We start from the raw sequence: 16,348 nt of genomic DNA, 5'->3' as shown, positions 1-16,348 counted from the left end.
TTCAAGACAGTATGGTAATGGCATAGGATAGACATATAATAAATGAACTAGAAATGAGAGTCTAGAATAAACCCATACATTTACAGACAATTCATTTCCAACAAGAGTACCAAGAAAATCCAATGACAGAAAGAGAAGTTTTTTCAAATCATGCTGAGAAATGGAATGCATATCCACACACAAAAGAATGAAGTTGGACAAACTACTTTGCACCATATATATAAAAGTTAACACAAAATGAATCAAAGACCTAAATGAAAGAACTAAAACTATAAAACTTTAGAAGAAAACACAGCAGGAAATCTCCATCACCTGTATTAAGCGATGGTTTCTTAGATATGACACCATACAAGTGTAAGTAACCAAAGAAAAAATGAACTGGACTTCATCAAAATTAAAAACTCTGTTTCACAGGACACCACCAAGAAAGTAAAAAGACAGCTCACAAAACTGAAGAAAATATCTGTGCAGCATATATCTAGTAATGAATGGTCTAGTATCCAGAATATATTTTTTAAAAACTCTTACAACTCAACAATGAAAAGACAACCCAATTTAAAAATGAGAAAAGGATTTAAAGAGTCATTTCTCCTAAGAAAATATACAACTGGCTAGTAAACACATGAAAAGATGTTCAACATCATTAGTCATTAGGGAAATGCAAATCAAAATCACAGTGAAAATACCCCTTCATATTCACGTAGGATGACTCTAACCAAAAAGATGTACAATAACAAGTGTTGGCAGGGATTTGGAGAAATTGAAACCTCATACATTGTTAGTGGGAATGTAAAATGGTGTAGCCAATTTGGAAAACAGTTTGGCAGTTCCTCAAAAGGTTAAACAGAGTTACCATGTGACTCACTCATTCCACTTCTAAGTATACACGAGTATATATACTCAGGAAAACTGAAAACGTATGTCTATCCGAAAACTTGTACACAAAATTTCATAAAAGCATTATTCATAATAGCCCCAAAGTAGAAACCACCCAAATGTTCATCAATTAATGAACTGATAAATGAAATATGGTATATCCATACAACGGAATGTTACTCAGTCATAAAAAAGAATCAGGTACATGCTGCAGACGCACGAACATTGAAAATATTATGCCACATGAAAGAAAGCAGACACAGAAGGACACAGATGATATGATTACATTAATATGTTATTAATAGCATCCATAGAGACAGAAAGTAGATTAGCAGTTGCCAGGGGCCAGGGGGAGGAGGGAATAGGGGTGACTGCTAATGAAGATGGGGTTTCTTTTTGAGGTGATGAAATATGCTGAAATTAGATAGTGGTAATGGTTACACAACTCTGTGAAGGGGTGAATTTTACGGTTATGTGAATTATACCTCAAAAGTTCGAATATCTGAGTAAATTTCATACAACTTTTTATATTTAAGATTATATGGCAATTCTTTGTTCTAGTGTCAAGTACTTTTATTTTCTCCAGAAATCTTTACGCTCTACCTTACATTACATCATTCTGGTTGTTTACTGCTATCTATAATACTTCTTTTCATTTCCTGATCAGTGCCTTGTGGCTCTGAAGTTGCTTGAGATTCCATATCTACACTGTGGAAAATAATTTCATAGTTAGGCATACGAGAAAATTAAGACAGGTTTGTCTGATAACTGCATATAACAATTGAACTGTTCTTGTGCTATTCTGATTGTCAAGATATGCCCACAAATTGATGACTGCAATACGAATAGAATATAAAATCTTATCAAGTAAAATTAGAAAAGAAGATTAGTTGCAATTTACAATAGGAAAGGGGATAAGGAATTAACTCAAACCAGGCAGCAAAAAATTTTTTAAGGTTAAGGTAAAAACAAACAACAAAAACACTGAAAAACAACCCAGAACTTAAGCATATCACAAGAACCAAACTTAACAAAGAGGGGCTTACGCTGATTAGTTTACCATTTGGCTACAATCACCATGTAAGAAATTCCCAGGACTCTCCCCAGTACATAATCTGATTATCTAATTTTAAAATTGAACTCTACTGAGGTACAATATTACATACAATAAAATGAGCACATTTTAAGTGGATAGCTCAAACTGTTAGTTTTGAGACCATTGCCCTAACAAGGTATAGGACATTTCCATCATTCCCCAAATTCCCTGTTGCTCCTTATTAGTCCATCTCCACTCTACCCTCCCCGCTTGGTCTGCGCCCCAGGCAACTACTTTTTGTCACTACAGATTAATCTTGTCTATTCTAGAAATTCATTAATTCAATTTTTAAAATAAGATTCCAACTAATTTCAGAAAATAATTTGAGTTAATTAGCACTGAAATACTGTACATAAAAAGCGTATTTTAGATTAAAGCAAAACTAAACCAAATAAAAAAGAATGCTGGACTCTATTTCTTTTCATCCTTTTAAAAGTTCAAATCACAATGCTGCCAATGAAGTCTTCATTAATTGAACCAACTTATGTCCATAAAGCATTAATTTCATACAATTACTGAAGCCTCAATAAACATTTTTCTTCTTGCAAAAAAAGATACTTTTTTATAATATGTGCAAGTGCATATACCACTCTGATAGATTTGCACTCTTGCTCCACTGCTCACTAACTGTATGTCCTTTATCTGGTCATTAATTCTCACCTTATAACAAACAGTATTTGTCTCGTCTATATAAGAATGTTGTGAAAATCAAATAGCGTGAAAGTATTTTACAAAATATAAAGTGCTATATGTACAAATATGACTTTTTATTATTATGCATTCCATATCACTTTATTCTACAACTTTGAAGCTATTGCAGAGAATGATAGTTATTGCCTAAGAGAAAATCCAGCCCAGAACTCTACAGTAAAAATGTATGGTATGAATGTTAACAGTGTAATTTATCATGAGCCCAGAATGACCACTGCTTTCACAGGTGATTAGTACTTCCTTTAGTTTGTTCATATAGTTTGTGCATTTATTGAGCACCTATTAAGTGTAAAGCATTGTGAGGAGCACAAAGATATAAGCGCAGCACAGAGGCTCAGCTTCTTCTTTGGGTTTACTATACAAGATTTCTCCTTAGCTGTTTAATAAATGTTTAAAGTGCATTTATTATACTGGGAAGAAATTAACTTCATAAACTGACCATAGATTAATATTTACACAAAAATATGAGAATGAATGCTATGTCTTCAACTTGCAAGTTATTTATCATTTCAGAATTGTTATCTTCACTTGGATCAGAAGTGAAGTTTTTTTTTAATAACTGAGCATCCATGCTATACTTTCTTGTCTTTCTTTACACATGAGATAGAAATCCTATTTTTAAGCATAGATGTCTCAACATTTACCTTAGCATGCTACTGCCACAGCTAAGGTGTAAATTAAGAATTAGACATCTTTTCCCAAGATTACTGTTGTACAATTCTTCACATAAACAGTAACATATTAACAACTCTACCTGGAGGGGATTCTGGGAGCGTGAAAGCTACATGCCTCCCGTTTTCCCCTCTACCCACAGTTCTATCTCCCATCCAACACAGCAGCTCTCCTGAGCTAAAGGGTGAGTAGGCAGGTGGGTCTGTATGAAGGGAGCAACAAATCTCTGAATATTTGATTTGAGAAAACCTTAAAATCTGTAAGAACATAAAATAAAATATGACTAATTAGAAAGATGTGGGAAGATTTAATAACATAAGATGAATTCTACCAAAATTTAATAGAGAAAATGAGTCCACTTATAATTGAACAGGACACTGTGGGGGATTCAAGGAAATGATTTAAAAAGTGATATGGAAATATTAATGAGGAAGAATAACCATGAAAAGGATGAAAAAAAGGGGTGAACTGCCTCAGCAGATATCAGAAGACTAAAATCACATAAAAATAATACTGGTATAAGAAAAAAATAGAGTCCAGAAATAAGTGCCAGTAGTCAAACTACTTTAATGTATAGCAGAGGTAGCATTTTTATCCAATGGGAAAAGGATAGTTTATATCAGGAGTCAATACACTATGGCCTGAAAGCCAAATTGTGCCCTTGGCCTGTTTTTGTAAATCAAGTTTTATTGGAACACAGCCATGCCCATCATCTGCAAATTGTCTATAGCTGCTTTCAAACTACAGTTATGCGGTTATGACAGAGACCATCTGGACTGCAAAGCTGAAAATATTTACTATCTGGCTCTTTAAAGAAAAGGTTTGCCAACCTTTAGTTTATATAATAAATGATCCTATTACAACAACCTATCACCTGGAAGAAAATAAAGCTGTACCCCTATATCTCACTCAGTATTTAAAAATGAGTTCCAGATGAATTAAAGACTTACGTATATATATATAAAAACAATCAATCTTACAAGAAAAGCTAGGTAAGAAAACTATGTATAACTTGCAGGTATATGGTGAGGGGCCTTCCTAACAAAAAAATCCATACAGCACTGAGAAAAAGATAATTGGCTATAGAGTTAAAAACTTATTTTATATAAGACACCATAAAAATCAAGACAAATTTTATAGTTGTGATTATTTTTTTACAAAGTGTTTCACAAAAAAGTGGTTAATATATATAAAAAATAATCTTTTATAAAACAAGATCAATAACCCAAAAGAAAAATGTGCAGTCTAAAACATGAGACAATTTACAGAAAAACAAATCCACATGGCAAAAAAGGTGAATGGACGCATAAGTTCACTAACTGTAAGAGAAATACTAACTAAAGTAAAAATGAGATTACCCCTTTGTACCTGTAATACTACTGTATGCCAAAGAGTTAAAATGCCTATTGCTGGCAGAGACACACGGAGAGAAGCATACTTTCGTTATCTATTTGGTAGAAATCTGAATTCATTCATTTTTGGAAAGTAATCTAGCAACATTTATTTTTAAAACATATATAATCTCTGCCTTTTGACTCAAAAGTCCACTCTTGGGGATCTATTCCATAGACCTAAAAGAATACATATATAACACATATAATGCTGTTTACTGTAGCACTTCTGTGCTACAAAACCTGGAAACAAATAGAAAACTGGAAATTAATTCATCAATAGGGAATACTGAACATATTATAGTACAGCCACAGATTGACTATAATGTAGCTATTAAAAACAATTGGGTCCTAAAATTCAACAACAAAAACGCCCAATCTTATTTTTAAAATGGGCGAAAGACTTGAATAGAAATTTCTCCAAAGATATACAAACATCCAAAAAGCACATAAAAAGATATTCAACATCACTAATAAGTAGGGAAATGCAAATCAAAGCCATCAGGAGATACTATTAATACTTCCCACCCATCAGGATGGCTACTAGAAAAAGAAAAAAAACAGTAAGTAACAAGCGTTGGTGAAGATGTGGAGAAACTGGAACCCTTGTGCACTCTTGGCAGAAATATAAAATGGTGCAGCCACTATGGAGAACAGTATGGCATTCCTTAAACACTTAAAAACAGAATTTCCATATAACCCAGAATTCCACTCTAAAGAATTGAAAGCAAGGTCTCAAAGAAATATTCACATACCTATCGTTATGGTTAACTTTATGTCAACCTGATTGGGCCATGGAACCCAGATATTGGGTCAAACATTATTCTGGATGTTTCTGTGAATGTGTTTTTTCAGATGAGATTAAGATTTAAATTGATGAACTTTGCTTTTGTGTAAAACTAGAAATATTGGTACACTGTTCCTAAAAGGATTTTTTGAATTTATTTATAATCTCTAGAATAACACATAGAACAAAGTAGGTGATTACATACTCATTGTATACTCATAAATATAAATATATATTCAAGTTATTAAAAATATTTATAGGCTAAATATTCGGACACTTACCTCTACAGCCTTATTCCCATCCCTCAACTCTGTGCTCAAAACCAACAGGCTGTCCTCAAACTTACAATGTGCCTGCCCTCTGCCTACAAAGGTCTTCTCATCACTCAGTGCCTACCTTAATTCCACCCATTTGTCAGATCTCAAGAGATGTAATACTTCATCAGGGAAGCCCTCTCTGCCCTCCCAAACTAGATCAAATTCCCCTTAGAGGAATTAGGCTTTTATTGCACTGCGTACCTCCTTCACAACATCAATCACAGTTCTGACTTTACATTAATTTGTCTACATGTTTGATTAGTTTCTTTACACCTCTAGATTATAAACTCTATAAAGGGTAATGTCTAAAATTAATCACCACAGGGGTGTACACAGCACAGGGCATGGCATGCAAATATTTGTGAGTAAATGAACTTGTTGAATTAATGAATGGATAAGACCAATTTTTCTTACACTAAGTACACTGGCAGGATAACCTTTGTGAATCCAGTGCTCCTTGGAAAACAGAAATAATGTGCCAAATATTCACTTTACAATCTAAATACCAATGCCCAAGGACTTCACAGCCATTTTACTATCTTTTTAACAGATATCTTCATTAATCACCACCTGTTTATATGTGCTAGTCTAAATACCATTTTAGTTTCATTTCTGAAACACTTCCTGCCATTAACCTCATCTCTAGAATACTGGCTAATATGAAGCACCTGGATTTCAGGAACACAGACCTGAAACACACACACCAAACTAAACTGTTATGTAAATGGCAGAAATGACACATTTTGGTCTGTAATGGATCTCTAGACTATTTTCGGACTTATTTTACTTTTACCACTAAAACTCTGTCGCTAGATTATAGTCATTTTGAGCCCATAATAATCGAATTACAAATGAAAAAGAACTAAAATTTTCCAACAACCTGTACAAAAGTCAGCTTTTAAATAATATCACTAGTTAGAGATTTTCTAGGTTTCCAGCAACTTATTTGGTCAAGGTAGTCTTCACTTTATGTGACAATTACATCCTAAAAACTCTGTAAACTTACTTTTTATGAATAACATCACTCTTTATTTTTAAGTCTCACCTTGGTCTGAATTCTAGCTCTTCCATTTTTCATTTGTGTGCCTGTGAACAAGTGACCTAAAATCCCTCAGCTTCAGTTTCCTCCTATGTAAAATCAGACAGTGATCCCTATCTCATAAGATGGTTTTAATGCTTCGACGGATAAAATGAGCCTCGCTCAAGCTTTCTCAGTGCCCTTCCTTTTTTTACCCTCTGCTAGAGAGAGGAATTCTATTAGGATTCCGAGAAGAAAAATAAGTATTTGAGCAAAATTATGCCCTTCATTTATCTTATTAATAAACATAGGTTTTCAGGTTTTATTTACATTTACTCACTAACTTAAGGTCTCAAATAGTACAGAGACTTATACCTAGCATGTTAAAAGAAATATAAGGTGCAGACTAATCAAAATGCCACATAAGTAAAAGCTATGTAAATCAAAGGAATATCCCAATATACAAACGAGTCAGCTACAAAGGAGTCAGCAACAGAAACCTGGTGTTACCTTTAGATCATGTAGTATAATTAGGAAAATGGAAAGCAGAGCCCATCTTTCTTTGGTTAAGGCATGAAAGAAGATTCAAAAATACAAAACAGGGAATGGAAAAAGCCAGGAAACGAACAATTGGCAAAAACTAAGGCTCCTAAATTTTTATATTCACTTAAGTATCTCACTTTTAAACTTTTAACAAATTCAAGTAAGAAACAAACCGGAAAGGGGTAAAGCCAACAAGATGGTTACACAGGTCAATTGAGAACCTCAGCTCTGTCTCACTTTCTTTGGAAAAACTCCCAATTGTCTTGTTTCAGGAATGATCAGGCAGCAAGCTCTGCCCTAACAGAGGCCCCACCTGGCAACCAGGTTTTGTCAAGCAAATTTTGAGAATTCTCTAGCTTCCCACTTTCTATCTAATTATAGAACTTTATAAAAACCATTCTCTCTCTCATACATACACATTCTCTTTCTCTTTCTCTTTTTCTTTCTCTCTCTCTCCTTCTCTCTCTCATTCTCTGTTACATTCTCTCGCTCAAAATCCTGTGCTATGATACCACAGTAAGAGGTAGGGATAATTCCCCCCAAAACAGAATGATAAATGCAAAAAAGTAAGACCTCCGTTCTGTACATCTACACTATTCTAACAATAATAATCCCTATGTTAAGTATTAGGTTGGTGCAAAAGTATTGCAGTTTAAAAGGTTAAAAATAACTGCAAAAACCGCAATTACTTTTGCACCAGCCTAATAATAATATAACACACTTTTCCTACAGGAGCTTAAAGTATTCAAAAGACAGAAATTATAGTATAATTAAATATACATGCCAGAACCTAACCGTCCAAATAAGTGCTGGGAGGTCTGTATCTCAAATTAGTTTTGGAACTCTACTTCTGAAGACATCTTCAGAGTCTGATATATTTTATTCAACTAAATTCCGTAAATAAGACACTCTGCTAGGCTCTGGGGATGCACTGTAGCACGTTACGATGAAGCTCTTGGCACAACAGAATAGAGCCAAATTAACTATTAATGACTGATGAATGATTTAATGAATTAACAAATATGCACAAATGCCTCCTATGTACCAGGCGCTTTCTAGACCCTGAACACCAAGCATGAACAAAACAATTATTCCGCCTTCGGAAACCAATGGACCACTTGAAAAGTAGAAGTTTCATTATTAAGTGAGTAGAGGTCATACAGCACCATAAAAGATTTCAGTCAAGCAGTGCCATAAAGGAAAGGACTGTATGTTGTAAACAGGGTAACTCTGCTCTGAAGACAGGAGTCTAAAATATTTTTAAAAAGAAGAGCATTACTGACACAATGATATAAACTGGTCATATGGCTTCTTTAAACAACTGCAACCAGATGCAGATTCACTCAGTCACACCCCTTCTGTTGCTTGGATGAGCAGAGGCCTAGCCAGGCTGAGTAACGTTCTATGGTCACACAGCTCGACTGTCAGGCTTCCCTCTCACAGAGCCTTAGAAGCCTCCCTTCTACTGTGCTTCCCTGAAAATAAGACCTAACCGGAAAGTAAGCCCTAGCATGATTTTTCAGGATGACATCCCTTGAACATAAGCCCTAATGCATCTTTTGGAGCAAAAATTAATATAAGACCCGGTCTTATTTTCGGGGAAACACAGTATTTCAGTGTTCTTTCTAGGAAACAAGATTTTTCCTGGGCAACTGTTTTATCTTTTACATCTCAAATATTTTACAACTTTCAGAGCTTAGTGAGGTTGACATGTAGTCACAAACTGTCAGATTAGGAAACTGAAGCAAAAAGAGGTCAGTAGAATTTTTCTACTGAGTAAGACAAAATTGTGATCTTGATCATGCATTGTTTTTTTAATGCAAGCCTTCCAACAGTGCTTTTCCACTTGCTCCCATCATTCAAATTCATTTTAAAAGTGTTTTGTGTTCTTCAATGGCACTGCCCTTGTTAAAACCACCATACATCTAAAATCAAGGAAACTCTATCAGCTTTTACAGTTTTGAATTATTTGAACTATAAAGTCTTTTTTCAGCTTTAAAATTATGTGATATTTGATGCTTTTAATACCCCAAGATTCGATTAAATAAGTACTTATGAACCCCTTACAGTGTATGAAACCCTGTGCTAAACCCTACTACACAGATTTTTTTTTAAAAAAGCTGACTTTGTCTTTAAAGATATCACTGGCATCTTGAGGGTATTAGTGATTCCCGAGTGCTAGCTAGATCAAGAACTACCTAACTTGGGCAAAGCACTGACCCCGTCTCGGCCTCGACAGAGAGCTGATTTTCAAACTGTGCTTCAGAATTTCCATAAATATTTGATAACTATATGTAACTACTAGACCCAGGAGGAGAGTCAAGCCACCTGAGTCAACCCCGCTTGTTCCCCCTCCATCCACCCCTTCCAAGCTTATAACCAAAATGCGTAAAATTGGAAATCCACTCAGAAAACTTAAGGACTACCCTAAAATTCTATAATAACCTGTTATGGTTTTAAATTTATATATTGATCACCAATATCTATGTTAGTGATGGTGAAGAAGCAGATTCTCACGATGAGATTTACAGACTACGTAAAGAATCCTACTTACTATAAATATTAAACTTAGCCCATAAAACCTGACTCGATTTTTCTCTGTGGAATAGCTAAAGCCTATAAAACCTGACTCGATTTTTCTCTGTGGAATAGCTAAAGCCTATCACTACCGATTCTAGCTCTGCAAATTACTCCTAATGTTTCTTTCAGTAAATACCTAGGTGGTCAGTACCAATTCATTTAATGTGGGAGACTTCTTCTCTCAATACAAACAACTTTTTTTTGTTTCCCACATTTTTAACGCAAATATAGGAACTGTTCTATTTGGCCACTGTCAAACAGAACAGTTGCCAAAACTGTTAGATTCTTCTCAGCAAGATGGCTTCATTCCGTGCTATAGAAGGAAGACTGAGACTTTCCCATATGGGCAGCAACAATTTCCCCCCTCACTTTCCTTAACAGTTCTCTGCAAACTGCTCCTCTGTTGGATTAACCTTTATTGGTTAATCCCAATCCTCAACTATCATGATCCATCAATTATTTTCTTTCTTATTTGAGAGACACATTCTTTCATAAAATAACCTAAAAATCTTTTCTGCCTTAGCCTTCCTATTACTTCACCAATTCTTCATTATACTGTGGATGATCTATGAAGCCTTGGATACATTGCCTTTATTTATCATTGAGTGACACTTTAGGAAGCAACTTTATGAAAATTATTATTTTTTTTACTGTGGGTAGGGTATAAAAGATATTGCCCTGCCCCTCTAAATGAATTTTCTTTCCTACGTAATGCCAAAAAGTTTAGCTTTCCCTGACGACCAGTAGGTTTTCATCTTATTGGGGGGGAAACAAATCTGATCACATTTCACTCCTTGCTTTGGTTATAGAAGAAGCTCAGGGTCAATTTGCAGGTCAATTTTAAGAAATCTGGGGATCTCACTGATTCATAGCTTATTTAATTTCATGCTGAGTTTATGTTTTCAGGAACTTTGATTTTAAATTTAATTTTTTTTCTATTTTGTGATTATATATTCTTGTAAATTGCTTCAGATTCTTCATGATACAAGATAAAGTACAAATAAACTATTTGTACTGTGAATAGTTCTGTGAAAAATAAACTATGTATTTTCAAATCCACGGTATAAATCTGTGCTTAACAAAGACTTGTAGAATTAACATTTTATTTTCCTATTAAAAAAAAGGAAGGAGGAGTGTGGCTAATTAGATAATCTGGTCTTACTCCTCTGGGCATTTTTCTCATTTTATCCCTATTGTACATATGAATCCATGATGTGAAACTAGTCTATTTGCCTTAATGAAATCAATGAAAAGTAACTTTTTTTAAGTCAGAAAAACTTTTCATTCTTTGGGATTTTTGTTTACTTGTTTTAAAATTAGATAATTTGTTTTCCTCTTTGAACACACAGTTGCATGATGGCTCTATAACACATTTCAAAATAACTGTCAAAGTAACTATGAGTAAAGACTGTGGGATACGGAAAATGGCTCCAAAGGGAAGTTAGGATAGCCTCTTTGAGCTTGAATGGAAGTTCTGCTCAATTAGTCTATGTCTTTAACAGTATGTTTCCAGTTCCTATTCTTAACTGCTTCTTCATGATAGTAGGTAACTTGATTTCCGGAATACCACTCATTCAACAAATATTTATTGAGTATCTGCTATATGCAAAAACACATAGGAGTTTTAAAATACAGAAACATGGAGTGTCTTTACCCCATGAAAGTATGCTATAAGGAACACTTACTATCTATTTTGTTGTACAACACTGAAGACTCACCGTCTAAAACAAATACAGTTGATTCTCTTTATTTCCGGTAGTTATCTACAAGGTTACCACAAACATTGAATAAGCAATACTGAACCATTGCTCCTAGAGGAAATACAGGGTTAGGTGACTGTGAGCCTCTCTGGTCACATGTTGTTCAACTGATCAATTTATAACCTCATTTTATGTGTGTTTCTGTATAAAGGCAACTTTAACACTATGCTTGGGAGTCATTTTTAATATCAAAATCATCAACCAAAAGCACAAAAATATAAATATGTGGCACTAAACAGACTGGGAAAAGTCACTTGTTTGCAGTATGAGAGCAGAAACAAGAAAGCTTTGCTGAGAATGTGTGCATTGGGCGAATCAAATTTTTCATGCTTCTGTACATATCCAGGATAGTGCTGTTGAGTGTTGACTTCAGGGTTACAAATAAATTTTAGCAAGCAGGCAAATCTGCAAATAGAGAATCTGCAAACGAGGATCAATTGTATATGAGTTAAATATTTCAATGCACTCTCTTATCTGATTGCTACCAAAAAAAAAAAAGAGAGAGAGCTGGAAGGCCCTAATAAATACTATTCAGTTACTATGCAAACTTAAAGAGTTTTGGACGAGACTGCTTCAAAAAGTAAGATGTCCAAGGCTTTCATAAATTGGGACTATTAAAAATATTACTTCCTACCTGATATATTCTAAAAGGGATGTAACGAAATCCATTTTCTTCTGCAGGATATTCCATGAGTTTCCGATTGATGGCCCAAAACTGGTCAAATCTGTCTGTAATGACAAATTATTTATTAAAAATGAACAACATTATAATTTAACACCTCACATGAAGAGATGAAAGTTGTTAAACTTCCTCTTTAAAGTTTCTGAAAAGGCATCATTTCTGTTATTTTTTCTTAAGCTTATGTTTCCATAACTAAACATAAAGCAAGATATCAAAATGAACTTTTTGTACATTATTGCTTCCACTTTCTAGATATTTGCATAACTTTTTTATTTCCTCACAGATTATGATTACTTTTGTTATCAAGGCAAAAAACATCAGGGCTGGGTTGAATGCCTTGATTCCCTTTGTCCTACTCCCACCATCTAAACTATAAAGACACAGCTTCAAATGGCCTAAATTTTAACCAGACTTTGTTTAAAGAAACAAAGTAAAAATACCAAACACAATAAACATTAAACAGATAAAAAGATAAAATTATACAAAAGGCTTTGAAAGAAATGTGAAACTGAGACTTAAGAAATAACTGTCAACTGCCATTTAATCTGAGATTGATTAAGTAACGCCTTTAAAACTTTTTCAGGCTCAATTTTTAAAAACCCCACTTTACTGAGATGCAATTCACATACCATAAAATTCACCCTTTTAAAGTGTACAATTGACTGTTTTTTAGTATATTCAGAGTTGAGAAACTATTGCCAATATCTAATTTCAGAAAAATTTCATCATCCCAAAAAGAAACCCATACCCATTAATAGTTATTCCCTTCCCCTCCTCTGGCAACCACCAATCTCTATTCTATTCCAGACATTTCATATAAATGGAATCATAAAGCATATGCGCTTCTGCATCTTTAAAAAAAAAATACACACACACACACACACACACACACACACACACATACTGTTTTCAAGGTTCGTTCATATTGTAGCATGTATCAGAACCATGTTTGCTTTTATGGCCTTATAATATTTCACTGTAGGGAGATACACATTTTGTTTACCCACTCATCAGTTCATGGACATGTGAGTTGTTTCCACTTTTTGGCTATTATGAACAATGCTACTATGACCATTCATGAACAAGTTGTTGGGTGGATACATAGCTTCAGTTTTCTTGTGTATATACTTAGGAGTACAATTGCTGAGTTACATGGTAACTGTTCAACATCCACATGGTAACTATGCTTTGAGGAACTGGCAAACTGTTTTCCAAAGAGTCGGCACCAATTTACATTCCTGCCAGAAATGTATAAGGATTCCAATTTGTCCACACACATGCCAACACTTGTTATCATCCATCTTTTTTTATTACAGTCATCCTAGTGGGTGTGAAGTGTTATCTTTTTACGGTTTTAATTTGCATTTCCTTAAGCACTAATTATGCTGAGCACCTTTTCATTTGTTTACTGACCATTTATATATGTATCTTCTTTACAGACGTATCTATCAAATCCTTTGTCCCTCTTGTGTTGTCTTTTTATTGTTGTGTTGTATTTCTACTGTAAGTGTTCATTATGCATTCTGATACAAGTTCCTTAGCTGACAAATGATATGCAAATATTTTCCCCCATTCTGGGCATTTTTCAACTCCTTTTTAACTCATCCAGAGTTCTACCTTAAAATATTTTTTTTTCTCAGAAATTTATCTCAGAATCAAATACCTGTAAAACAAATATCTGTGAATAGCTTCAGAATTTCAGATCAGTTTGGTATTAAAGTCCATTCTCTACTACTAGACTTGTCTCAATTCAATTTACTGGCAATGAATTTGTTCTGTTTAGGCCATCGTAATTATATACAAGAATCAAGTTTAGTTCTCTCTTCTTACACCCCTATCCTAGAAGACTGAGAAAGGCTCTAGGTCTTCTCTACTCTCATCCTCAACTCCAATCTGGGGAAAGACTCACACTACATTAAAACTGGTAGGACAGGGAACTTAGAATCCATTCAGTTCAGTGCAACTTCACAAATGACAACTAAGTCCAGGTTGTTGAGTTTAATTCAGAGGCAAGACCAGACTCTTGGTCTGATTCAAAGTCCACAACTGTTTCAACAGTCGCAACCACAAAACTGCATCTTTTTTTGCAACCACAAAGGAGCTCCTTTGACCACAGTCCTTTCATATATGAATTACTCTTTCAATGCTTTTTAAAAGTACCTTGTTTCCATCAAGTATCAGGTAAAATGCTAAAGGATTCTTCATGCTACCTGAAGTTTTACTCACTGCCTCATTATTAAATCTCCAGCACCTACCACAGCGCATGTATAACATACGCTCTTGAGTCAAACAACAAATAACAGAATACTATGTACATAACTTTTCATGGAAAATCTAGGATTCTAATCCTAAGTCTGCAACTAAATAGCTAGGTGATAAGAAACAAATCAATTGAAAAATTTACCCTAATTCACTTAGAGATGAAATGAAGGCATTAAACATTTTCTAATGACTTCTAAAAATAAAATTTTATAATTATTTGACACCCTCTTTTATTAAAGTAGAATTTATTAAGAACCACAAACAAAACTTTATTAAATAAAAGGTTTATACTGTTTCTCACAGGGAAAAAAAGCAAACCATGGGCTAAATCTATGGGAAGACTTCGCTCCCTGGTGGGTCTGGACACATTTTTGGTTGTCACAAGTGTATGTGTGTGTTACTAGCATCTAGTGGAAACAGGCCAGGGACGCTGCTAAAACCCTCTACCATGCACAGAACAGCTCTCCACAACCAGGAATTATCTGACCCAAAATGTCAATAGGGCTCAAGGAAGGGAAGCAAATATACAGTAAACATACAGTAAAAAGTACAGATAGGTAGTTAGTAAAAACGTTTTTACATACCTATATGGCAAAAAAAAAAAACCCCACAAAACAAAAACTGGGAAAAGGAACATTACACGGTGGCTTTTATCAATTTAAGGACTCTCAACTCCAAATTCACCCTTCAACAGATGCACTGCCATAATGGATACCGTTCTGTTAGGCATCTCTCCTGTGACAACCACATTAAGCTTTCTCAGTCCAGAGTGCTGAAAGCACACTGCAGGAGAAAGGGGTTCCTGCCTGTGTATAGGCACTGTGAAGGCCCCTTACTCTTGTCAGCACCCTGATTTCCTAGGAGGCCCATATGGGCGGCTTGCCTGTGGTTTCCCACAGAGCTCCCACTCCCTCCGCAGGCCCATGCCACTTGGTGCTGGTGGCCTGCACTCAGATTGTCCTGATTGCCCAGCGACTGCAGGTCAGCTCCAGTCTGGGGGAGGTGGCTGCTTGAGTGAATTAAAAGAGCAATAAAACCTGGATCCTGAGAAAATTCTGACTTGGACTATCACTGTCTCGGAATAAACTGAGAGAAGGTATTTATTTACTTCTTTGCCTTACAAAAGAAGTCCTACAGTCTGGAAAATTGGCGTCAAGGAGAGTAATCAGTATATACATTTAGAACGCAATTGTTTCTCTCAGTATTCACTGCTACAACTTTCATCTAAACCACTATCAAATCTCATCTGAACCACTGTGACAGCCTCCTAATTGATCTCTGCCCTTCCACTTGTATCCCTGCTACACAGCACCCAGAATGCTCTTCCAAAACATAAATCTTATCATTTCATTAATGAATAAATTTCCAAACATTTTTCTAATGGGTCATAAGGAATAATGCTTTATGATGTACTTTAACAATATGGTTATTTCAAGTTAAGTACTAGAATCATTATTTAAAAAAAAAAATCCACTGCACCCCCTTCCTGTCTGCAACTGGGGCAGACTGCTCCCTGTCTAAACTGCATGCGAGCAACCACAATATCCATAGTAAAATACCTCCTTCCCAGGAAGCAGGCTCTTTTCAGCCGCCAGTCACCCTCTCAGAATGCAGTGTTTCCTGCATTCATCTGAGATCTCATTGCCTACCAAT

The 16,348-nt window shown here is 35.0% G+C and overlaps 1 protein-coding gene across 5 annotated transcripts in view; it reads right to left on the bottom strand.

The window, feature by feature from the left end:
- Window positions 1-16,348, bottom strand: part of ATG5 (autophagy related 5) — a 110,818-nt gene that overhangs the window by 39,861 nt on the left and 54,609 nt on the right. For 4 of the 5 annotated variants that reach the window (XM_081044930.1, XM_081044932.1, XM_081044931.1 and 1 more), the window contains one exon: window positions 12,386-12,480. In XM_081044930.1, coding sequence (XP_080901056.1) covers window positions 12,386-12,480 — 95 coding nt within the window. The remainder of the gene's footprint in view (window positions 1-12,385; window positions 12,481-16,348) is intronic. The other variant, XM_081044934.1, reaches the window with a different exon arrangement.

The sequence above is a fragment of the Rhinolophus hipposideros genome (genome assembly GCF_964194185.1).
Source record: "Rhinolophus hipposideros genome assembly, chromosome: 3".
NCBI classification, from domain to species: domain Eukaryota; kingdom Metazoa; phylum Chordata; class Mammalia; order Chiroptera; family Rhinolophidae; genus Rhinolophus; species Rhinolophus hipposideros.
Note: the sequence above shows the minus strand (reverse complement) of the source record. Positions and strands in the feature narration are given on the sequence as shown.